A 26090-nucleotide genomic window follows, 5' to 3' on the forward strand; every position below is an offset into this window, starting at 1 on the left:
ATGAATTTTTAACGATTTTTTAAAAAAACGTCCATAGGCTAACATGTTAGGCTGCTGTCTCTGATCATGCTCTGACGATAGGGGGCGTTGTGAAATGAGACTAACCGGAGCCATATGTTTTGATCTCCACCACACTGACGCTACCTCTCCCTACTTACTTGCTACCAGCCGATGATGGCGTGATCATTAAATTAGGACGCCCGGCGAAAAAGGCTGGGCTGGTGAGCATTGTTATGAGTTTGTTGATAACGCCATCTTCGACGGCTTGAATCAAGTGTGTAGGGAAAATAAGGACCGTGCAGATTCTGGACTAGTAATCCCTATGCGAGATGACTTTTTCTCAAATCTGGATTCTACATTCCTGTCTTTTGCGAGCAATTTCGCCGTTATTTATGCTTGGATTTTGTTGATTTTCGAGTATGTTGTAGCTGAGACTATATGCTATCTAAACCACCCCTCATTTTTTCATTAAGATGTCAGGATCACGCTCATGATCATCATCATCAATATCATCATGATCATCATCATCGTGATGGTCTGATGATCATCAACATCATAATCATTATCATTAACATTATCATTATTATCATCATCTAACATTATCATTACCATCACCTTCATGTTCATCATCATCATGATCATCATCGTCTATGTCTATATAACTTTTCCCTTTCTCTATATAGTAAATATTCAAATCTATTTATGCTAGTAGAGTGCCTCGATTGCATCTCTTTCTCCTCTCTCTTGCTATGTTCCCCTTCTCCTCTCTTGTTCTGCCCCTCTCTCTTGCTTTGTTTCTGCATCCCTCTCTCTCTCTCTCTCTACTATTCACCCTCTCCCTTCACTCCTTCCTTGCCTCTCTCTTTCTCTCTTGCGATGTCTCGATCTATCTCTGCCCTTTTCTTTTGTTAAACTCTCTCACCCTCTCCCTTTTCCGCCTCTGACTCTCGTTCTCCCTCTATTATGTCTTCCAGTGTTCCCCAATCTTCTTTAACTTTTCCTTCTAACCTTTGTATTCTTATTTCACCCCTACCATGTACTATAGAGAGAAACATGAAATGAAGAACATTAGTAAACAGGTCTATTCATTGTTAAAATCATGTTCAAAGCACTAAACAAAGCTTATCAAACCAAAGTCAAAGCTAAATTGCATAGACCTATCTACATGCATGTAAATGACATTCTGCACAAACTTAACATCACGCTATTTCCTTGGCGATCTAAAAAAGAACCGCAATGCAATATTACAAATGGTAATCACCTATCATCTTCAAACACATTTTAAAAGAAATAGATTTTAAAAACAGCATATCCAATTAAATTTGATATACTAAAATAAAAGCACATACTGAAAAGAGCAGCATTGTAGAAATCTCTGAAAAGGGTATTTTAACATGTATATATATTTAACAGAAATGGAATACATATATAAAACAGGTACATAAACAAGATACCTACTGATTATATGAAAGGCCCCCTACATAGCAAGTGAGATATAAGTTCAGATAAACACAATAACAATAAAACTAAAAAACAATGTACATTATGGATAATCCCTAACAGCCCTATATACCTCTTTGTTACAGCAAGCAAGACACTGCTATGTATAGTGAATGCAGTAGATATTGACAGTTGATCGTAAGGTACCACTATATATGGGGTAAATGTTGCAAACAAACTGACATTATAATCATAATCCAATATTGACTATTCACGAAACAAACTGGATATGTGACCTCTAAAGACATAAAATTGTAGTGTACAAACATGTGCCATTGAAAATCATAATCGTGTAATATATGACAATATAACAAATTACAGTGCATTGTCTTTCGCTGTACTAATAAGATCTGTTATCCTGATGTTAAAAAGAAGACAAACAGTAACTGTTATCAATGATATCCATCAGATTCTGTTTCATATATCAGCAACATCAACCAATATAAGAATTATGGTAATGCCAAGATAAGATAAGTGACATGCATGTATAACTTCTTTTCCCCAAGGAGCATGCATAAGATCTATCTTTACAATATATCACTCAAAACACTGTGTGAATACAAGGATTTACAAACTTACAGAAAAATAAACGTGTTAAATTCCCAAAATCTTGCAATGTATGTGCAAAGTTAAAACACAAATGTAATAAAATACATCATGAATGGCGCTTTGTTTCTGCATCCCCCCCCCCCCCTCTCTCTCTCTCTCTCTACTATTCACCCTATCTCTTCCTCTGTCTCAAATAAGATACAACTATAAAGGAATGAGAGCGTAAAAGGAATTGAACAATCAGAAACAAAAACTATGGTATAAAAATACATGTAGTTACATGGAAGTGCACACAAAATCCCAAAATATCTTGTGTGGAACAAAAGTATATGTTTACATTGTCATACCAGTAAAAATAAGACTAAAATCACACAGAAACATGGTATCAGAAAATAACTGTAAGTCAGAGGTGGAAAAATGGACATGAACACACGTTAGTATGAATAAAAAAAAAAAAGTATGCCGAGCCATACAGAGTGGCATTCAAAATGTCTTGGTCGAGATCGAGGCTACTTCTGCCACAATGCTGTTATGACAGAGCCGTAAACACTCCCCAAGGCCTAGTCTTCGCTGAACGAGGTATCACCGGAGGGCTGAAGTCCTGGGGTGATGTTACCGTTGTGTGTTGGACGATGAGGACAGCCTTCTGACTCGAGGGCGGTAGTTTGTTTGAACTGGTGAGCAAAGGGATATGGTGGTGCACTGTCATTGGTGACTAGGGTTGTAGAAGTGAGCTTTGCAACGTTGCGCTTTGCCGTCATCTGAAGAAGTTATCTGAAGAAGTGAAATTTTAAAAAATCATTTAAAGATTAGGAATATGAACAGTACTGAATTTTTCTTTCTTAAAAGTGTTAAACTTATTAATGAACGCATTTGACATAAAAAGTGATCTGTCTATGCAACCCCAATGTAACATTTTCAAAGCAAAAAGATATGTCATAGAATTGCCAATTTACTCCAGGTGTGCCAATTTTGTGGGAATCTAACAGTGTAGTGGCCGAGGTCAACCATCTATCCGGAGGAGCTTGAAATAACTCAGTACAGTAGGGTTAGGCTTTTACAAACATTTTAGTTTGGCAATCTTTCCTTACCCTGTATATGCTGGTGTTCCATACTTCTGCCACAATGTTGTTATGATGACAGAGCCGTAAACACCCCCCAAAGGCCTAGTCTTTGCTGAACCAGGTATCACCGGAGGGCTGAAGTCCTGGGGTGATGTTACCGCTGTGTGTTGGACGATGAGGACAGCCTTCTGACTCGAGGGCGGTAGTTTGTTTGAACTGGTGAGCAAAGGGATATGGTGGTGCACTGTCATTGGTGACTAGGGTTGTAGAAGTTAGCTTTGCAATGTTGCGCTTTGCAGTCATCTGAAGAAGTTAACTGAAGAAGTGAATTTAAAAAAAATCATTTGAAGATTAGGAATATAAACAGTACTAAATGTTTCTTTTTTAAAAGTGTTAACATTATTAATGAAAGCATTTGACCTAAAAAGTATTCTGTCTATGCAACCCCAATGTAACATTTTCAAAGCAAAAAGATATGTCATAGAATTGCCAATTTACTCCAGGTGTGCCAATTTTGTGGGAATCAACAGTGTAGTGGCCGAGGTCAGCCATCTATCAGGAGGAGCTTGAAATAACTCTGTACAGTAGGGTTAGGCTTTTTCAAACATTTTAGTTTGGCAATCTTTCCTTACCCTGTGAAGGTCCCGATACATTACATGTATATGCTGGTGTTGCATACTTCTGCCACAATGCTGTTTTGGTGACAGAGCCGTAAACACTCCCCAAGGCCTAGTCTTCGCTGAACCAGGTATCACCGGAGGGCTGAAGTCCTGGGGTGATGTTACCGCTGTGTGTTGGACGATGAAGACAGCCTTCTGACTCGAGGGTAGCCTATCCGATAGGCGTCAGGCAAAATGGCAAGTGTACTAATCGCGTTTGGGAGACTGACATCGGCGCGGGCGTTAGCCCGAGCGCCTATCATCACTGGTCAACTCATCATTATTCATATATGTGTATCGTATGTGTGACGAGCGTATTCTCATGCATGATTCATAAGACTAGCCTTATTTGGTGACCGATCACTTTGATTCAACCAATCAAATATCATCTCCGCGTTCCTCATCGCTCATTGGCCTATTTTTGTCCTTGCCACACAAATATTCATGAAAGAGCCTTGCAGGGGGTTCGTAGATTTTCTACGAACAAAACAAGGTACATAAAAGAAAATAAAACTTTTCGCGTGTACCAGTGATGATAGGCGCTCGGGCTGACCGTGCCAATGTTACTCTCCATATAAACGCGATTAGATTACTTGTAAAGCCTGACGCATATCGGATAGGCTAACTCGAGGGCGGTAGTTTGTTTCAACTGGTGAGCAAAGGGATATGGTAGTGCACTGTCATTGGTGACTAGGGTTGTAGAAATGAGCTTTGCAACGTTGCGCTTTGCAGTCATCTGAAGAAGTTATCTGAAGAAGTAAAATTAAAAAAATCATTTAAAGATTAGGAATATAAACAGTACTAAATGTTTCTTTTTTAAAAGTGTTAACATTATTAATGAACACATTTGACCTAAAAAGTATTCTGTCTATGCAACCCCAATGTAACATTTTCAAAGCAAAAAGATATGTCATAGAATTGCCAATTTACTCCAGGTGTGCCAATTTTGTGGGAATCAATAGTGTAGTGGCCGAGGTCAGCCATCTATCAGGAGGAGCTTGAAATAACTCTGTACAGTAGAGTTAGGCTTTTTCAAACATTTTAGTTTGGCAATCTTTCCTTACCCTGTAAAGGTCCCGATACATTACATGTATATGCTGGTGTTGCATACTTCTGCCACAATGCTGTTTTGGTGACAGAGCCGTAAACACTCCCCAAGGCCTAGTCTTCGCTGAACCAGGTATCACCGGAGGGCTGAAGTCCTGGGGTGATGTTACCGTTGTGTGTTGGACGATGAGGACAGCCTTCTGACTCGAGGGCGGTAGTTTGTTTCAACTGGTGAGCAAAGGAATATGGTGGTGCACTGTCATTGGTGACTAGGGTTGTAGAAGTGAGCTTTGCAACGTTGCGCTTTGCAGTCTATTGAAGAAGTTATCTGAAGAAGTGAAATAAAAAAAATCATTTGAAGATTAGGAATATAAACAGTACTAAATGTTTCTTTTTTAAAAGTGTTAACCTTATTAATGAACGCATTTGACATAAAAAGTATTCTGTCTATGCAACCCCAATGTAACATTTCAAAGCAAAAAGTTATGTCATAGAATTGCCAAATTACTCCAGGTGTAAAGGGCCTCCTTCCTTTTTTTCGAAAAAACAGGACGCTAAACATGTTTTATTTTTTTATTTGGCCTTTACAATAAATATCAAAAAGCAATCTTAACAGCTTCGTGGTAACTATAATATGTAGGGATGACCTCTGTTTCCAATAAATCTAGTCCTTTGCTGTACACATGATCTATCATTGTTCCCTTCTCAGTAGTAGCATTTACAACATGCTGTTTGTAACCTTTATTACACATCAGCTTGTTTACCTGTGAAGAACCTTTAAACAAATCCTCATTAAAATCTCCCATCACAATACACCTAATGCTTCTTTTGTGTAATGCATTTAGCAAATTGTCTAATGATTCACAGAATGATTTGATACTATATGATGGAGGTCGATAAACAACTGAAATCACAACAGAAACTGGTTTGGTGACAAGAATTGCGATAAACTCTAAATTGTCGACAGATATGTCTAATCTACTTGAATATGTATTCTTGATATACATTCCAACACCTCCATGCGATTGTTCTTTGAGTACATTTCCAACTCCAGAATTACAGTATGAAAGATGTCGTGGCTGATGATAAAATCGAAAGTTATCTAAAACAACGTCACAGAGATCATTATCATTAATCCATGTTTCGGTCAAGCAAATAAAATCTACATTCACAAATTGGCACTGGGATTTGAAATCGATAAAATGCTGTTTTAATCCTTGTACATTTTGCATTACCAAAGAAAAGTTATAATCGTGGATATCTTCTGAAGTTTCATTCTTAATAAACGGCTTCATAATCTCAATGCGTTCTTTAATTTCTGGATTACAATATATACGTTTAGGATCGAAATGTTCTATCACAAGTCCAGATAACGAAGTAACGCGACTAAGCCCAACATATGCCTGTCCAGATTGAAATACACTTTTTAATGATACAACAGCTTTGTCTAATGTTGAACCTTGTACTTTATGAATTGTGCAAGCATAAGCAAGCTTAAGTGGAAATTGTTTTCTCACATATTTCTTACCAATGGATTCTTGAGACATTTCGATTGAATGAATACCCACATCGGCCTTCTCAAAATTAACTTTGATGCAAACTGGATTCAAATTTGTATGATCCGTTATTATTTCTGTTACATTTCCAAAACATCCATTTGTCAGGCCTTTACTAACATCAATGTTCTTGAGCAACATCACTCTAGCATTAACTGCAATCCACAGATAAGAAGGCAACTGGGTTTTCATCTTTGTATAAGGTTTTTCCCGTATTTGATTTCCCTTTTTAACATCTTTGTCCATGTCTTGTGCTTTTACGCATATCACATCTCCACATTTTGTATGCAATAATTTCTTGTTCCAAGCATCTACTTCCTTGTTACATGCATAGATATGCAGAGCATTTTCACATTCTTCACCAGTCTCACAGGACTTGAGCATTGCTAGGTCTTCATCACAGAGAATCTCTTCCCCTTGTTTTACACGTAATCTATTTAAGAGAAGAGCGAATTGGGTATCGTCTTTTTGTCTCATAATGTCTTCAAGTTCTACTTTCTTGAAATTAGCATTCCACAATGCACCATTGAGTGTGTCTTTATATAAAGGAGTTCCTAAGACTGGAGGTAACTGATACATGTCTCCCACAGCAATAACTGAAACACCAGCAAAAGCAGTTTGATCGCGTGATTGTTTTATTTGTCGTAGGCGGCCGTGAATGTAATACATTAACTTTTGATCTACCATTGATACTTCATCTATGATTAAAATTTGCAATTCAGCCAGCTTATTTCGAAGGACACTTATTTTCTCATCACTCAGCGGTTGATACAGTACTTGTGCATTGATTGGAATAGAAAGAATACTATGTATAGTATGGCCATTGATATTGTATGCAGCTACTCCGGTTGGAGCCATTTTCAATACTGAAACATCATCAGGATGTGGCAACATTCGGGCTAGTATACGTGTTGCTTCATAGTAAAGACATTTGATCAAATGACTCTTTCCAGTGCCAGCACCTCCAGTTAGAAACATATGAAACGGTTCGACCGATTTTCCATTTACTCTATCTAAACACCACTGTCGTATTTTGTAAAAAACACTCTGTTGCTTCTCATTCAAAGACCTCATCAAAGAATGTCCATCTTGTTTGGAAATTTTTACAGAACGTAGTTCGATGCTATAGTCATCTTTTTTCGCTTCATTCTTTAAATCAGGGATATCAAGATCTCCATCACAATCTTCGACATCTACATTTTCTTTGGGATGTTCAAGTCGCTCTACTTCCTTTTCCGGACATAAAAGACCCCATGCATCTTCGTATGGACCAAATTTGTCAAGATGCTCCTGTGCATGATCAATTGCATCGGCATTCATTTCAAACTTCTTTCGGTTAGTACAGACAATTGACCAGACTTTCTCCAATTCACGTCCACATATTTTCACAGAACCTGTCTCGTAGAACTCTTCATGTGTTTCAAATGTTGGGGGCTTTAATTGTCCATCTTCAAAATATGGCAGAAAGAGTTGCAAAATGCTCAAATAATATTTTTCTGGTGAGATGATGGGTGAAAATCGGGGATACCTTACAACTGCATCTTCCGTACGAGTACGCTTCTGAATATACCCCAGATCGTTATCTAATTTAAAGACATTTTTACTTCTTGTACTTGGCGTTTGGGATGCAGTTAAGATTCTGTACTGAGAACAAAATGTTGCAAGACACATATCACTGAATTCTGTGTTTCTAGGTCGAGCTTTGTATCTGTCAAGCTTGCTAGGCATCCAAACATTCTCATCATCATCATTATCGTTATCTGGTCTGCTTTTTATAACGCTTAATGGTAAACTCATTCTGACAGGGTTGGGTCCAACAGGAATAAATTCCACTTTCCTAGAACATTCTTTCAATCTGAGACTGCAAACACGATAGACGCTTTCTTGAGCAGACACTTCACGATTTTGCATGTACACCTGGCCAAGTTTTTTCATGCTTTCCTTTGCGTTATCATTTCCCTCTTTCATTTCTGATAGTGTATGACTCAATAGCAATCCGATTTCTCGTTCAGCTTTTGACATGTAGGATACAATATAAGCCACGCATGCAAATACATTTGTTACGAACTGCAAATCCATGTTGGCATTCCAGCTTCTTAGTAGACTTGGATTAAACTGATTTACCCATACATCTTGTATTTCTCTTTTGATGATTATACTTTGTTGTGATGCTAATTCATTATGTGCATTCTCAAATTGATTTTGTGTAATGCCAAGCTTTTCAAAGAGATGGTTTACACTGTTGTACTCGATTCCATTGGATAATGCATCTTTAACTGAATTCAACAATTTCTCTGCATCATCTTTAGTCTTTTCAGAAGCTTTAACTTGATCATTGTCATTTCCTTTATTTTGCACTTTCCCACAATCTTTAGCTGGAATCTCTTCAACGGGTGTTACAATGAATGTTTTTCCAGATGGTGGTCTCGGGAAATTAAATCTACACGCCTTCCCTGTTTTTGTGCAAGATTTAGAATGTTTCTTACTGTGTTGTTGGACCTTGCTTACTATTTCATGTAGTTCTTGATCTTCCTTTTCATCTGGTTTCTGGCAACAAATGTATTTATCTACGAATTGTACGACATCATCATCATTATCGATACCTAACTGTGGAGCATTTTGAACCCAGAACAAGGCATGAATGTGAGGAGAACCACGAGCTTGATACTCTACTCTCCAAAATGAATCAACTACTTTACCAATCGGTGCAGCGGGAGATAAAATAACTTTCTTCATAAAAGTGTGAAATCTTTTATCAAACATTCTGGCAACTGTTACTGGATTTGATCTTAAAAGATTACATTTTTCTGTATAGTCTAATTCACTCGATTCCCTGGTGTCTCCTTTTTGTCTAAGCAATGTATTCATTAATTCTGGCCATCTCATATCGGCAGATGAAAAAGAAGCAAACCATGTGGGCTTTCCAAGCTGTCTTACCATTGCGAGAACATCTTTTTGTGTCTTTTGCCAGAATGGAGGTGTTCCACGAATTTGCTTTAAAAATTTATAGCCCTTGTCTGATTTTAGTATTTTTTTAACTTTCTCTGCATCTTTCAAATCTGAGGCAGTTATTGAAGACGAATCATCTTTTTTGTTTGGACTTTGCCTTAATGCGATAGAAACTTGTGATATAACCTGTTGAATTTCATAAATATATTGTGCATAAAAGATGTAATCTGTATTCTGAGCAAATCTGTTGTCCACGTGCATCAATCGGTTGTGCAGATAACGTCCCAATGTTATTTTTTCATCTCTTCTATCATGGAATGTTGGTTGACCTTTAGGAAATAATACTGGGAAACATTTGGCCTCATTGCTTTCATCTTGTAGAATTGATACAGGGCTTCTTCCTTCACAAGGAGCACAACATATTATGTCTTCAAAATACTGATCTAATATTTCCTGTCCAATATCTACTGGCTGGAGACACGAGTCTAACTGAATACCGCGTAATCGTTCTTCCATATCGTCTTCAGTGTCATTGTCATCTATTTTTTTGGGTACTTTACTGTTGTCTTGCATGTTTTCATTAGCATTTTTGTCTTTGGACAAAATGTAATCAATTTGTTCTTCCATTTCCTTCCAATATTTGGCTAAACGAGCTTTACCACCGATTTCCACTGCTTCTTCCTTTTCATTATCTTTTTCATTTCGTTCAAGTGAGTTTTCCCATTTATCATTTACTGTAACATCAAAATACCACTTATTATTTGCTTTTAAATACTGCAGAGCATTAAGCAAGTTAGATTTATCTACAAATCTGTACTCATAACAACCTTTGTAAGACAATTTTCTTTTCAGCTTAACACGGATCAATTGATCTTCAGTCTGTGGTCTTGGCAACATATCTACTGTTTCAAAAGTGTTTGAAGGGACACAAACAACTGGGCCATGAACACCATTTTGACCACCTTTGGGCAAAGCCATTAACTTCATAAAAGGGATATGTAGTGCAATCAAATGCTGTTCTAGAGTGTTTAAGTTGGCAAGTTCTTCTGGGACTTGATGTAATTGTAAATTATTTATGTTTGCTTCTCCAGGTACTTTTCCAGACCGCAACTTTCTGTGACAAGTGTGGCATATCCACAGTGATGATCTGGCTGACTGGCGTATTTGACATTCTGATCTGCATTCTGAATTGCAAACATGCAAATATTTTTCACTTATACATGTCTGAAGTTTATAATTGGTCTTCATACATTTTATTACTTGGTTCTCAAAGAGAAGTTTAAAGCAAACACAGCAAACAAATTCTGGACCATGAGAAATAATCTTCCTAAACTCCTGCAGTACATTATCAAACTCGGACATTTTGAATTTATTAACTAGAGCTCTTTTAAGATTCTGTTTCATTACTTTTTGTCTATATTTTTCTATTTTTTTATATTTAATATTTAACCTCATCAGTATCTTTTCCCTTAGTGTCTTATTTGTGTATCTAGTTTGGGACAGGGATTTCATAGCTGTCTTGTGTTTTTGTTTGAAATGCATATCCTTTAAGTACCTCTTTCTCATGCTTATTTTCATAGCAGTCTTTTGCTTTTGTTTAAAATGCATATCCTTCTGGTATCTCTTTCTCATGCTCATTTTCATAGAAGCCTTTTGCTTTTGTTTAAAATGCATATCCTTCTGGTATCTCTTTCTCATAGCAGCCTTTTTTTGTTGTTTAAAATGCATATCCTTCTGGTATCTCTTTATCATGCTCATTTTCATAGAAGCCTTTTGCTTTTGTTTAAAATGCATATCCTTCTGGTATCTCTTTCTCATAGCAGCCTTTTTTTGTTGTTTAAAATGCATATCCTTCAAGTATCTCTTTCTCATGCTCATTTTCATTGTAGATTTTTGCTTTTGTTTAAAATTCTTGTTGTTATGGTACATATGCTTTATTTTATTTCGCATGGTGGTTTTTAAATTTTCTTTGAACTGTTCATTTGTCCTATATTTCTGTTTATTCAAATTAAGAGTTTTTTGTTTATACTGTTTATCAGAGTGATATTTGTCTTTCATAGAAGTGACCTGTTTTTTCCTAAAACTTGGATCTTGTTTGTACTTTCTGTTCTGTCTTTGTTTGTTATAACTTGCCTTCTTTGAATTGCATGATGAATCATTGTCTTTCTCTTCCCAGTATTTTTGTTTTACTTGATTTTTTTTGGTCATTTTCCAGATTACATCATGATGATATTTATCCCTCTCCATAATTGATCTCTTCATTTTACGTATGTTTGCATTGAGAACTTGCTTTTTTTTCTTACTATTTCTGTCTATTGCCTTTGTCACAGCTCGTCTTTCTCTCTGTCGCTCTTTATTGTCATTCCTTTTTTGATTATAAGTTTTTCTTTTACGTTTCTTCCCGGAATTGTCAGCATTTGCAATTTTTTTTGTTTCAGTAGTCTTTCCTTGCTTGATATTTGCACATAAATTTCTACTTGTTTTTTTCACATCATCCTCTTTTCTTTTCCCCAATTTAGTTTTTCGAACTTCATTACCAAGGTCAACATCGACTTTTGCATCATTTTCAATGTTACTCAATTTTCGTTTTTTACTTAAAGTTGAGTTGGACTTCTGAACTTTGTCTGCTAGATTCAATTTATTCGAGTCATTTTCACACTTGGTACAATTTTTTGAGTCTCCATTTTGTTCATTTACATATTCTGTCTTGATAGAGTCATTTCTTTTCAGAAGACAACTATTATTCAGCTGTGGTTCTTTTAGTTTCGTTAAGGTAATTGTCACACTCTTCAGTTTCAATTCCTGACCGTTATAATGTACATCATGAATGATTGCTTCGTTTGCTTTTTCAGAGTAGTGAAATAAATTTGGGCTATCAATCATGGTTTGTGGGGAAACACTCTCATCCAATCTTTGAACTTCATCAAAGCTTTCACAATGTATGGAACATCCAGAGCTTCCAGACTGACTTTCACTGTGCGTATTTGACGAAGGAATTGGATTACAAACAAAATCCTGTAACTGTGGATAGCCTTTCAAGGTTTCATTCTTACCGGAAGTTGCTTTAGCACATACACTAGTTACTTCATATTCGGTGTGAAGGGGGCATCCCATTGATTTTGCTAACCTCATGCAATGCTTGTACACACCTTGCCAGCTTTGAGTACGAAGTACAACACTGTGTCCGTTACAAATCAGGAAACCTCGACTGCTTCTGGAATGTGAATCAAATATAAAAAAACCATCTTGACCAGATAATACAATGAAAGTACTTCTAGCAAATGTCACAAAACATGCATCAGAATCAGTACAGAGTTCTTTTTCAAGTGCTTGCTTCAATGTCATTGAAAGAGACTGGGCCAATATCAATTCATCTCCATCTAACAATCCAGTGACTGGTTCACGGCATACTATGTTAAACAATTCATTGTACGCATCCAAATATTCGTATAGATCAGATATCAATAAGTACTGGTTGTCAAGTGAAGTGGATCGCCGTATGTAACAGTATAATTCATTACCGTTATTCAAAATCCTGTCTAGATCTGTACTTTTCCAATCATTGGCATTTTTTACCTTGCTATACAACAGTGCAGATAGTGAATTGGTAACACACTGCTTTCCACTTAAGTCACCAAATCTTGTATCACCTTGATTGAATGTCCCTTGGGCAACAAGCGTTATTTGTGTATCGACTCTCGTGCATTTGTCTTTGTGATCACTTTTAAGGGTTTCATCCTTGGTGTTACGTTCGTTGTGAACGACTGATTCAGACTGATTACTTGCACACTGTTCATATGTCATGTCAAAAAGATTTGCAGTACCTTTTCTCTCATCGTGATTTATCGTACCAGTTTCCAACGTGAGCCTACGTTTGTTTCCCTTTGGATCAACATGGTATTGAAATGTTTCAGGAGACTTATCCACTACTTCATCAATTTCTTCCTCTATCTGACACTTGGATCTACACTTCTTGAACACATGCTTTACTTTAACATCAGCCTGAATTGATGGACATAGCAAAGTTCTCTTTGACGTTCTATCTTCTTTAGTTGTTCTTGTCTGTTCTAATGAATTGAAATTGACAAAATCTACAGATTCAACAACATTAAAATGAACATTTCCTGTGTACAGTATATAAATTCCCTTATCAGATGTTACAATATTTATTCTTCCAGGTTTCTTTGCAGAGAACAATTGCCAACATGGTACTTGGTCATTGTATGAATAAATATCAGTATTGATTAAATTTGCTAAAGCGCTAATTTCAGTGTCTGTAGCCCACGTTCCGTCTTCCTTTATTCTACGTTTCAAAACATATTCTCTGACTGTTCTATATTCTTGCCTCAATGTATTACTAAACATGTCCTTGGTTTGCAATAAATGTTTCACAGTGGCATTTCTTAAAATTGCATGATTACGCTCAGTTCCAGAAATTACATAGGAAATTGCACGAAAGAAACAATTGCCATCACCAGTAATTTCTTTACTCTGTAAAGGAACTCCAATACAGCTATTTCTATCTAACCTTGAATCACAGCCTTTGCCTATATATCTGATATTCAGTTTTGAACAAATGTTCTGTTTGTCATTATTCTGGAGGGGTACAAATTTGAAATCTTTATCTGGTCTATCACGTAATCCAAGATCTGCTACAAATTCAACTTCTGTTTCTGTTTCATCAGTACATGTGTACATATTAGCATCTATTGCCTTTTCAATGTCTTCATCTTTGATATTTGAATCTGAAGAAGATTCTAAAGGATTCCTTGAATGAGCATGATCATTAAATGACATATCAGTATCATTGTCTGTACCATCTTTTACTGTATCAAAGCTTCTATTCTTCAGGTCATTGTCAAACACTGCATCTTCTTCATCTGAAACATATGAAATATCATTTTTCATCATATCATCATTTTCCAATACCGATTCACAGACATTGTCTACTGGTTCATTTCTGGGCATATCTTTTGGTCTATCACAAACATTCAAAGGCATATTGCGTTCTGGTAAAACACTTCTATCGAATAAATCACATCCAGGACTTGTGTCTGTATCACTATCAGATTCTATACAATTTCTTGCACACGAACGTTTCACTGGTATATGAACATCACTGCCACTATCATCGTCCGTTTCAATTTCCCTATTTTCATCAAAATTTGATTTCAACAGATTATTCTTTGAATCGTCCTGCACAACTCCATCTGAACCTTTGTTGTCTTTCATATTGCAAATATGCTGGTCTGAGTGTTCATCATTTTTACATGTATTTGTATCAAGTCCTTGGTCACTTGCATTCATAGATTTCTTTGTATCCAGCTTCTCATTCTTTACTGCTAATTCTATTCCTTCATCTTTGTCAAATCTAATCTCTGATTTATCACAAGAGTGATTTCCATCAGTGCCTTTTTTCCCGGCTTTGGAAGACTGACCTTTCATGTTCCTTTTTCGACCTCTTCCTCTTTTACCTCCTGCGTAGACTCTGTATCGTCTCAAATCCTGCATCTTTTCCAGAATGTTGCAAGTTCTTTGGTTAGAGCGTTGATCAGAATCTGGTTTTGACAATGGAGACAAACTAGCAGTTACGTCAGCGTATGATTGATTTTGCATTCTTTCCATTTCTTCACAGGCTTCATTGTAAACCTTCATAGAATGTAGAGATTGCACACTGCAAGCATAAATGCTCAATAGATTTTCTGCATAGGATTGCACACTGACATCTTCTTCTTCATTTTTCATTTTCTGCTTCACATTCCACTCTTTTTTGTGTACTGTGTTTTTTCTCTTACGACTCCCATAAAATGTCTTGAATGCTTTGCCAATGTAGGTAACACCTGGTTCCAACAATACACCATGAATTGATCTTTTCTGCCTTTTGTCCTGTTCATTTTCTTCTTTTGAATTTGAATGCAATCTTTCTTCTCTTTTTCTTGCCATCAGTTTTGCTCTCTTGCATTTCACTTTCACCCACTTATCGTCAACTTCTTCATTGAGCAAGTTTTGATCTATGAAATGAGACAGATTGTCTGTTACACCATTTTCATATCTGCTACATGGCTCTGCAAACAGCGTGCTCCTTTTTACTTTAACATACCTCTTCTTTGATGTCCTTACTCGTCTTGTCTGTTTGAAGATCTCCATGTTCTCATCGTCATTGTCATCATCATCATCTGCTGACATGAGAGGCTCATATCTGTTATAATGAGATGGAATACATACTTTGTCAAATATTCGATCGCCAATATTGCTATGACCACAGCATGAGCAAATCCAAATCAATCTCTGGTCAGCAAGTTTGTCATTGTTCAAGTATTCCTCACATGTCACATGGAAATGGTTGGTACAAGACTCGCATGTTACATAGTTGTCACTTTTATTGATCTTATCCATGCAATAACATTCATCAACATCTGTGTTGATCATCGATGTGTAACTGGAAAGCATGCTTAGAATCTCATGAACAATAGAGCTGAATTGAGTGGCAGCCATTTTCAATCTCTTTATCGCAATAGGCATAAATGCACAATATTAAAAGTTTACAGTCTAATTAGTAATATTCAAATAAATGCCTTGATGTGTTTTGGATGTACAAGAAGGTAATACTTTTAAAGATTTCACGTACGAATCTTTGTATCTATTCTGCAATATATCTCTTCAAAGTGCAATACTTTATTAAAAACTTTTAGTTCCCTGACAATTTTTAAAATCTGTTTGTCAATGAAGCAGACTCGCAAGTGGACTCTGTCACTCTCGATGCAAAATTGTTTATCCCCTTTTCACACTTAAGGGTTTATTATAATGTTATTTTCCTTGTAATGAAAGTCACTTAATACAAACACTGAATATCTTGTCAAAATTTCCTTCAACTCTCTTCTTTATCAACAAACTTTAGTTAATTACTTGAATATTAGTTATATTAACACGTTTCCTACTCTCTATGAAACTACTTAAGCTTATATGTTTTTCCTAAACCTTGTTCTCTTACTTCAATTTTTCTACTTTTGTTATTTATCAAGCTCACTTTAAAAAAAAGAAAAGAAAATCTGTGATCAAATATTTTCTTTCCAACCACTCAAGCCCACTTGTATTTTTCTACCTTGATCTCTTTAATAATTTCCTTATTCTTTTTATTTATCACGCTCCCTTCTTTTCTCCAAAACTCTGTAAATGATAAAATACCTTCTCTGCAACTTCTCAAGCCCACTTGTATTTCTGAACCTTATTCTCTTCAATTTTCCTCACCCTTTTTTTCTTTTTTTTAATATGTTCAACTTATCAAAGACACCTCCTTTTCTCTAAACTCTGTAAGTTCTGGACTTTATTCTCTTACTTCAACTTTTCTCACGCTTTTGTAATTAATCAAGCTTACCTCTTTCTTAAATTAAAAAAAAAAGTGTCATCAAATATCCTCTATCAAAGTTCTTAAGCCCACTTTATTTCTCAATCTTGTTCTCTGGCTTTAATTTTCCTCACGAATATGTAATTTACCAAGTTCCGGTCTTTTTATTCTAAAAACTCTCTAATCAAATATTTTCTTTCCAACCACCTAAGCTCACTTGTATTTACGTTTCCTCTTACTTCAATTTTCCTCAATCTTTTTGTAATTTATCAGGGATTTTTTTAACAAAATCTGTGAATGATCAAATACCCTCTCTGCAACTACTCAAGCCCACTTGTATCTCTGCACTTAATTCTCTTCAATTCTCCACACTTGACTTCAGTATGTATAATTTATCAGTCACTTCCTTTTTTTTTTCTAACTCAAAACTTAAAAAAAAACTTAAAAACCTCTGTAATCAAATACCTTCTTTTCTTTCTTCAATTTTCCCCACTCCTTTTTCAATTTTACCACGCTTACTTCCTTTTGAAAAAAATCTGTAAACGATCAAATATCCTGCTTTTCTTCTGATTAATTAATCTTATCACTGGTTAATGAATTTCCAATACGCTCACCCAAAGTTCTTTGTAAGCAAACACACTTTATTGTATCCCTACAACTATAAATATCCCAAGTTTGTTTCCCACTTTTTGCAAACTTGCCTTTTATTTCTCAAAACTGTAATTTGATAAATTGTATTTATTCCTATCAAGCCTGTTTGTTTTTCTAACACACTGTCCCTGTTATTGCTTATTTATCCAGGAGTCTCACCTGGTTCCTGTTATTGCTTATTTATCCAGGAGTTTCACCTGGTTCCTGTTATTGCTTATATATCCAGGAGTCTCACCTGGTTCCTGTTATTGCTTATATATCCAGGAGTTTCACCTGCTTCCTGTTATTGATTATATATCCAGGAGTTTCACCTGGTTCCTGTTATTGATTATATATCCAGGAGTCTCACCTGGTTCCTGTTTTCTTTTTCAGATATTTCTTTTCTTTTTCGGATTTTTTTTCTGTGGATTCTTTATACAACTCTACCACGGTCTCCCGTGGGTGAAATGTGATGAAATGGATAAAGACGCACACCCTTCTTGAGTGTGGGACACTCTCTTCTGAGAGCAGGATCTCTTCTGAGATTAGGAAAAGAGGTGAGATGAAGGTTCTTTGGTTCAAATGTATACAATGAAAAGATGTCAACATAAAACAATTACTTTTCCTGAAAAGATCAAATTTCCAGGAGACAAACACAAACACATAAGTGACAGCCAGACACCTGTAAGGAGAGGGGGTAAATATTAAAAGGTTTGTTAAAATGAAAAGGAGCATCATCCATCTTTCAGAAGGCAAAAATTTTAACGTTTGTGAGGTAAGATTATGCTACAATACATATATACAGATATTAATCATTTTTATCCACAAAATGTACATAAATTCGTTATTTTGGGACACTATACACGATTCCTATAAAATAACATGCTCATTTACATGTTGAGACCCCTACCTCCACCCCCCTTCCATTTTACAACACCCTGCAATTCTGGTTTTCCTACAAAGTGCATCAAAAGCTTCCTACTGTCATCACTATTGCTTGAACAGGGAGAAAAAGAAAAAAGATTGTAAAGCTCAAAGCCATTTTAAACAATTTAAAACCCTGTTCTCATAACAGGGATACCAGTCAATGCCTTTTCTACATACTTCTCAACTTTACAGGGAGTTTTGTTAAATGCCTAGATGGTAAGTGATAACAAGGTCCTTGGGACCAGAGGATTATGCTCGTTATAATGAACCTCGTTTATCAGGGTTACAAAAATAATAAAATACAGAAGAAAATTACAATCTGGAGCCATAAAAATTACCTTGTTATAATAGAACCTTGTTATATCAGTGCTCTTTATAATGAGAGTCCACTGTAGATAGATCTGTAGCTTGATCACTTCACAGTTGGGTACCTAGAGTAACATAAAACAACGAGTAGGAAAAAAATGGGACATACATTTAATAATGCCACTTTGTATAACAGGTTCACATATATGCCATTTGTAATGAAAGAATATTTTTGAAAAAGAAAATGCTTATATGGTTATTATTATTTTTATTTATTACTACATAAATCTTAAACCCTACTTTGCTGCTGGTAGTCTGTTCGTTTTCTTTTTGATTTATGCACGATAATTAACTTTATCAATGCTTAAGTTACCAATGCTTTTTATTCATTTTATTTTTTTGGTGTGATTTTACTTCTGACTATGTTGAATTGTATAACATTTTGTAGCATCCTCATACCAATACTTATTATTTCATGACTGGTATCTCTTCTCCGATTAATTTTGTTTTATGATACCTGTATGAGGGCAGTGATTTTTGTAGTGTATGTCATTAATCCCATTAATCTTCAAAGTGGTTGATGGAAAGCTGTATGTGATTTTTAAACTTTTTTTGTTCACTTCCCCTTCTTTAGATTACTATAATGCTACGACCTGGGCCCTGTCTTAAAAAGAGTTGCGATTGATTGAAAGTTTCAAACAACGATTCTGATTGGTTGATAGTGGCTATGTTGTTGACCAATATGTGCATGCTATGATGATCTTGATTGGCAATTGCCATTTTGAGATTGATTGCAATTCTTTGTAAGATGGGGCCCTGGTCTCCCAAAGCACTAAATACAGTCCTATACAAGAACATACGCCTATGCTAGTCCTTGGGACCAGAGGATTATGCTCATTATAATGAAACCAAGGTATATCAGGGTTACAAAAATAATAAAATACAAAGTAAAATTACAATCTGAAACCACAAAAATTACCTTACTCTAATGGATATATCAGTGCTCTTTATAATGAGAGTCCACTGTAGATAGATCTGTAGCTTGATCACTCCACAGTTGGCTACCTAGAGTTACATAAAACAATGAGTAGGAAAAAAATGGGACATACATTAATAATGCCACTTTGTATAACAGTTTCACATATATTTGTAATGAAAGAATACTTTTAAGAAAAAAATATATATATGCATTGTTTGTTTTTCATTAAAATTATCTCCAGCTTTTAATAGAGTGACTTATTACCAACCTTATTTTAGCATGTATCCACATTAAAATTATTATGCACATTAACGATGTACTAGATATCATGTTGGTGTAGGTATCTACATGTAACACATCGCTGTTACTTGAACTGCGACCATAGAGATAGAGTCCACACCACTCTAGCAATATATATCTCTGATGATCGTCACTCGAGACGATACACGCGCCTGCGCCTGAGCAACCTGATTACACAATTTTTCTCATTGCCTGGCATCACAACACATGGGTTGTTGAGTTGTTGCCTCCTTGCTTCTCTCTCATTAACTGTCCAACAGTAAGAGTTCTATTCACCTCTGCCTCCTTGCTTCTGTGTCAGTAACTGTCCAACAGTAAGAGCTCTATTCACCTCTGCCTCCTTGCTTCTGTCTCAGTAACTGTCCAACAGTAACAGCTCTATTCACCTCTTCCTCCTTGCTTGTCTCTCAATAACTGTCCAACAGTAACAACTCTATTTACCTCTGCCTCCTTGCTTCTCTCTCATTAACTGTCCAACAGTAAGAGTTCTATTTACCTCTGCCTCCTTGCTTCTGTGTCAGTAACTGTCCAACAATAAGAGTTCTATTTACCTCTGCCTCCTTGCTTCTCTCTCATTAACTGTCCAACAGTAAGAGTTCTATTCACCTCTGCCTCCTTGCTTCTGTGTCAGTAACTGTCCAACAGCAAGAGCTCTATTCACCTCTTCCTCCTTGCTCGTCTCTCAATAACTGTCCAACAGTAACAACTCTATTTACCTCTGCCTCCTTGCTTCTCTCTAAATAACTGTCCAAGAGTAAGAGCTCTATTCACCTCTGCCTCCTTGCTTCTCTCTCAGTAAATGTTCAACAATAAGAGCTCTATTCACCTCTTCCTCCCTGCTTCCCTCTCACTAACTGTCCAACAGTAAGAGCTGAATTTACCTCTGCCTCCTTGCTTCTCTCTCAGTAACTGTCCAACAGTAAGAGTAGATCTATCAAATCTGAAATGGAAAGATTCAAACTCCACATTACATCCCAAACTGCAACTTAGACCGAAATCAATAACTTTTGTAAGAACCAACAGTTCAGAAATAATGTTAATATCAATATTTTGTTTAGGTACAGTACTTCAATGCATTTTCATTTTAAGCTCTTTTCCTGTTTCAAATTGTACCATTTCTGTAATGACATTATCATGGGTGGTGGCACAACATAAATTTTTAACTGACCACTGTCTAAACCTCATCTACTTTGTGGATGACTTTTCAGTTTAAACAAGGCATTAGCGATGTTGTGTCTCGCCCACTTGTGAAAATAACTAGAATATCGCAATGTCCATTGCCATCTATAAGAATTGTAGGGCCTATCGCAAGCTGATTTTGAAATATCTGCCATAGAATGCAACATCCCATAAACTTTGAGAAGGGGTATTACATGATATGCTACTGCCTTTCACCTGCTTCCACTGCATCTACTCCCTCCCCCTTTGATACGAGTAAAATTATTGCATTGATATTTTACATGTGTGAAGGTAAAATGTGTTTGTGTTTGTAGTGTAGCTGAGGTTGCAGGTAAACTTTAACGCTTGACCTCAAATGACTTTTGACCTCTCTATGTGCCAATGTTCAACCTGTGACTCCCCCCCCCCCCCCCCCCCTCCACCCCACACTCCAGCAAAACATAGAGAGTCATAGACAGAAATAACCGTCTGGTGTGGGTCATTTCTTTAATCAAACTGACATTTGTTGATTAAAAGCACTAGAAATAAAAAAAGAAAAGAAAAAAACAATTGCATTTTATAAAAAACCAATATGAATATATTACAAAAATAAATACAAATAGTGAGCCCTCATTCAAGACCAGTTTTGGTCATGCGATTGCATTGCGAAAAAAACGTTGTGAAATCGATCACAAAAGGTTGATCATCTAGCATATACGGTAAGTATTGGTGTGTACTGAAAGGTTCTGGATCATCAAAATGATGAGAAATTTGACCCAGTCATGGTAAAGTTACAAGCACTGTACACAGAAAGATGTATATGGGACTATGCGACACATGCGCGATATCTATCCACTCCGGATAGATATAATAATTTACCAAATATATCAATTAGTATCAAAATTTGTATCATCAGGTATTAGTCAAAACATATTCTTTCACATGATTGTTAAAAAAAGGTACCATTTCATTTTTTGAGAGGGGGGCTTTTCCAAAACTGGTCTATACCTTTACTGACATAATTAAAAGTAACTTGGTAGTGTCAAAAAGTTATATAGAAAATTTCTTAAAGCCATAGCTTTCGTATTCTGCATTCAATTGTTCCCAATTATGCAGATCTGTTTCATTCCATCATAGCTTTAATTTAAAAACTACTTGACTTCAGCCTTTCTAAGCATATCAACTTACTTTCTGCAACTCTCTCTTCAACTCTCAGTAACCTAAAATACAAACAAAACAAAACAAAAAATTACATTTAATAAAATACCAATATCAATATATTACAATAAATACAAATAATGAGCCCTCATTCATAATGCTAAATGACATAAATAAAACAAGTCAACGCAAAGCATAGCATCCCCTTGCAGGGTACATACTGGGAAATCAAACCAAGGCCATGTTTTGATGCCATGTACTTTCATATCAAATTTGATTAAAATCCGTCAAACATTACTAAAGTTATCGATATCAGAAACCAGATTCGCATATTTAATGAGCTATGACCTTTGACCTACATACTCCGAAATTAAACTTATGCTGTGTTTTTATACCATGTACCTTCATATCGAATTTCATGAAAATCCATCAAATAATACTAAAGTTATCAAACAGAAACCAGATTCACATATTTAATGAGCTATGACCTTTGACCTACATACTGGGAAATCAAACTTAGGCCGTGTTTTGATGCCATGTACCTTCATATCAAATTTGATTAAAATCTGTCAAACATTACTAAAGTTATCGATTGGAAACCAGATTCGCATATTTAATGAGCTATGACCTTTGACCTACATACTCGGAAATTGAACTTATGCTGTGTTTTTATACTATGTACCTTCATATCGAATTTCATGAAAATCCATCAAATAATACTAAAGTTATCAAACAGAAACCAGATTCGCATATTTAATGAGCTATGACCTTTGACCTACATACTCCGAAACTGAACTTATGCTGTATTTTGATAGCATGTACCTTCCTATCAAATTTCATTAAAATCCGTCAAACATTACTAAAGTTATCGAATAGAAACCAGATTTGCACATTTAATGAACTATGACCTTTGACCTACATACTCCGAAACTAAACTTATGCTGTATTTTGATAGCATGTACCTTCATATCAAATTTGATTAAAATCTGTCAAACATTACTAAAGTTATCGATCGGAAACCAGATTCGCATATTTAATGAGCCATGACCTTTGACCTACATACTCGGAAATTGAACTCATGCTGTGTTTTTATACTATGTACCTTCATATCGAATTTCATGAAAATCCATCAAATAATACTAAAGTTATCAAACAGAAACCAGATTCGCATATTTAATGAGCTATGACCTTTGACCTACATACTCCGAAACTGAACTTATGCTGTATTTTGATAGCATGTACCTTCCTATCAAATTTCATTAAAATCCGTCAAACATTACTAAAGTTATCGAATAGAAACCAGATTTGCACATTTAATGAACTATGACCTTTGACCTACATACTCCGAAACTGAACTTATGCTGTATTTTGATAGCATGTACCTTCATATCAAATTTGATTAAAATCTGTCAAACATTACTAAAGTTATCAATCGGAAACCAGATTCGCATATTTAATGAGCCATGACCTTTGACCTACATACTCGGAAATTGAACTTATGCCTCGTTTTTATACCCTGTACCCTCATATCGAATTTCATGAAAATCCATCAAATATTACTAAAGTTATCGAACAGAAACCAGATTCGCATATTTAATGAGCTATGCCCTTTGACCTACATACTCTGAAATTGAACTTATGCGGTGTTTTTATACCATTTACCTTCATATCAAATTTCATTAAAATCCGTCAAACATTACTCTAAAGTTATTGATTTTAAACCAGATTTGTACTTAAGGCACACAGAAGGAAGGGCTTCGACAGCGAGCAGCATAATACAGGGGTCTAGATCCCCTCCTTCTTTGACTTTGGCGAGGGGATAAATATTATCCCATGACTTTTACAAGCCGATCGCCTGTCAGCTGTGACCTGTCTAATTATCAACTATCAAGATATTCATGATTGGAATTAGAAATTAATAGATCTAGACTAGATCTAGATCTAGGTCTAGAGTCTAGTCTAGATCTATGATCTAGGCCTATAAGCTATAGTCAGATATATTAGTATCTAGATCTAGTAGTAGTAGGCCCTAGATCCCTACCGACTTATGGTTTTTAATTTATAACACTGACTTAGATCTAGATCTAGAAACAGGTCTAGATCTAGACTAGGTCTACACTCTACAGTCTATTGGGAGAAATGAGTATGGTAAAACCGGTCACTCAAAGTCAGTTTGAAACACTTCCTTTTCGTTTTTCGTAGGGCTTCAAAATTCAATCACAATCACACGCACTCACTGAGCTGATATGATAACACGCAGACCCTATGTAGGTCTATAGTACGTAAGATGTATCGCATCTCAGACTTGATTTGTAAAACTGCAAACATTATTATAATCAAAGTCAATGCCTTTAAAAGTTTAAATACACTCACACACTTATGCGATAACGCAAAATCTCTGAATACAATAGCAACAACCGAATTCTTACCAAAACTAAGCTAGCAATCAGCACAACAACACAACTAGTCTAAACAGCTAGCAGTACTCAGCAACTCATATGACCATGATCATGAGTGTGCATGCAATTCGAATCGGCCAAAATCTTGGTCAGATTAAATTCGCCCTACAGACAATTCGCCCAGTATATTTCTCGCGCATATAATTTCTCACGAAATGCATGATTTTGCGTGTTATAAGGGAAAAGGAATGCCAAAACAATGGATATCTGATACCTTGTCGTTTAGGCCATGTAAAAAGAATATACATGTTTAGCGTCCCCGCCCGCTTCCTTTTTGGGGGCCGCCTCCTATAATTTTTTTTGATTTTTTTGATTTTTTTTTTGATTTTTTTTTTTTTTTGATTTTTTTTTTTTTTATAGAAAAAAAACATAAAATCTCGGCGGCCATCTTGAAAAGTAGCCCGACTGACAGGGAAAATGTACCGAGCGGCAATTTTGAGCGGCCATTTTGAAAGAAAAAAAAAAGAAAAAGGACCTCCTCCTTCCTATTTTTCCAAAAAACAGGACGCTAAACATGTTTTTTTTTTTTTTTTTTGGCCTTATTCCATTGCTCCTAATTTTCTCTAGCTCTTTCCGTTGCCTAGCTTTGGCTAGCTTTGTATTCTTATTTCACGTACGTATACCTACCACCATTTCCTTATCCTCCCGCTATATCCTCTCTCCTTCCAAGACATGCGCATTTCTGATTCCTTGATCTTTCATCCCTCTGTCCAGCTCATGTATTTTTACATGACTATAACGGACCGTCTTCCTCTTTCCTTCTCTTTATTTATGTCTCACCATTTTTCATTTTGATGACGTCATCATAGTGAAAATTTCGATTAAATGCGACATGTCAGAATTTTCGTAATTTGCGTGTCATGCCTATCGAAGGTGACTTTTTCTGAAATCTGGATTCTACATTCCTGTCTTTTGCGAGCAATATCGCCATTATTTCTGCTTGGTTTTTGTTGATTTTTGAGTATGTTGTAGCTGAGACTATATGTTATCTAAATGTCCCCTCATTTTTTCAATCAGATGTCAGGATCGATCACGCTCATGATCATCGTTATCATAATGATGATGATCATCATCATCATGGTCTGAAATCTGGATTCTACATTACTGTCTTTGGCGAGCAATATCGCCATTATTTCTGCTTGGTTTTTGTTGATTTTTGAGTATATGTTGTAGCTGAGACTATATGTTATCTAAATGTCCCCTCATTTTTTCAATCAGATGTCAGAATCACGCTCATGAATGATCATCATCGATCACTATCATCATGATTATCATCAATATCATCATGATCATCATCATCATATGGTCTGACGATGATCATCATAAAAATCATCAGGATCATGATCATGATCATCAACATCATCATCATCATCATTAACATTATCATTATAATCATCATCATCATCATCACCATTACTATCAAGATCATCATCTTCATCATCATTATGATCATCATTGTTTACATGTACATGTCAATATAATTTCTCTATATGGGAGATGACTT

The 26090-nt window shown here is 35.8% G+C and overlaps 1 protein-coding gene across 9 annotated transcripts; it reads right to left on the reverse strand.

The window, feature by feature from the left end:
• Positions 1-1065: 1065 nt before the first annotated feature.
• Positions 1066-24766, reverse strand: LOC105443054. Of its 9 annotated transcripts, XR_004065197.1 has the most exons (10): positions 24557-24653; positions 22158-22189; positions 20143-20751; positions 15425-15523; positions 14763-14882; positions 12474-12538; positions 4837-5147; positions 3746-4521; positions 3141-3429; positions 1066-2823 (listed from the first exon to the last, which is right to left on the reverse strand). XR_004065197.1 is itself a non-coding variant. In XM_030991685.1 (9 exons), exons 5-6 carry the CDS (start codon positions 14833-14835, stop codon positions 5089-5091), a joined length of 2421 nt encoding a protein of 806 aa, XP_030847545.1. In that variant the 5' UTR covers positions 14836-14882; positions 15425-15523; positions 20143-20751; positions 22158-22189; positions 24557-24766; the 3' UTR covers positions 1066-2823; positions 3141-3429; positions 3746-4521; positions 4837-5088. The 9 variants fall into 9 exon arrangements, 5 of the variants coding, with proteins under 5 accessions (XP_030847545.1, XP_030847547.1, XP_030847549.1 ...); XR_004065198.1 differs by lacking the exon at positions 12474-12538; XR_004065199.1 differs by lacking the exon at positions 4837-5147.
• Positions 24767-26090: the final 1324 nt, after the last annotated feature.

This window comes from Strongylocentrotus purpuratus, unplaced genomic scaffold (assembly GCF_000002235.5).
Source record: "Strongylocentrotus purpuratus isolate Spur 01 unplaced genomic scaffold, Spur_5.0 spur5_scaffold_2, whole genome shotgun sequence".
NCBI lineage: Eukaryota > Metazoa > Echinodermata > Echinoidea > Camarodonta > Strongylocentrotidae > Strongylocentrotus > Strongylocentrotus purpuratus.

Bases quoted from the DNA above. Each gene is read 5' to 3' on its own strand.
- LOC105443054 (XM_030991686.1), bottom strand. From the start codon at position 14,835: ATGCAGGATTTGAGACGATACAGAGTCTACGCAGGAGGTAAAAGAGGA. The intron at 5,148-12,473 runs GTGTGTACAAGC...TCACTTCTTCAG, and splicing joins TCGTACTCAAAGCTGGCAAG to ATAACTTCTTCAATAGACTG.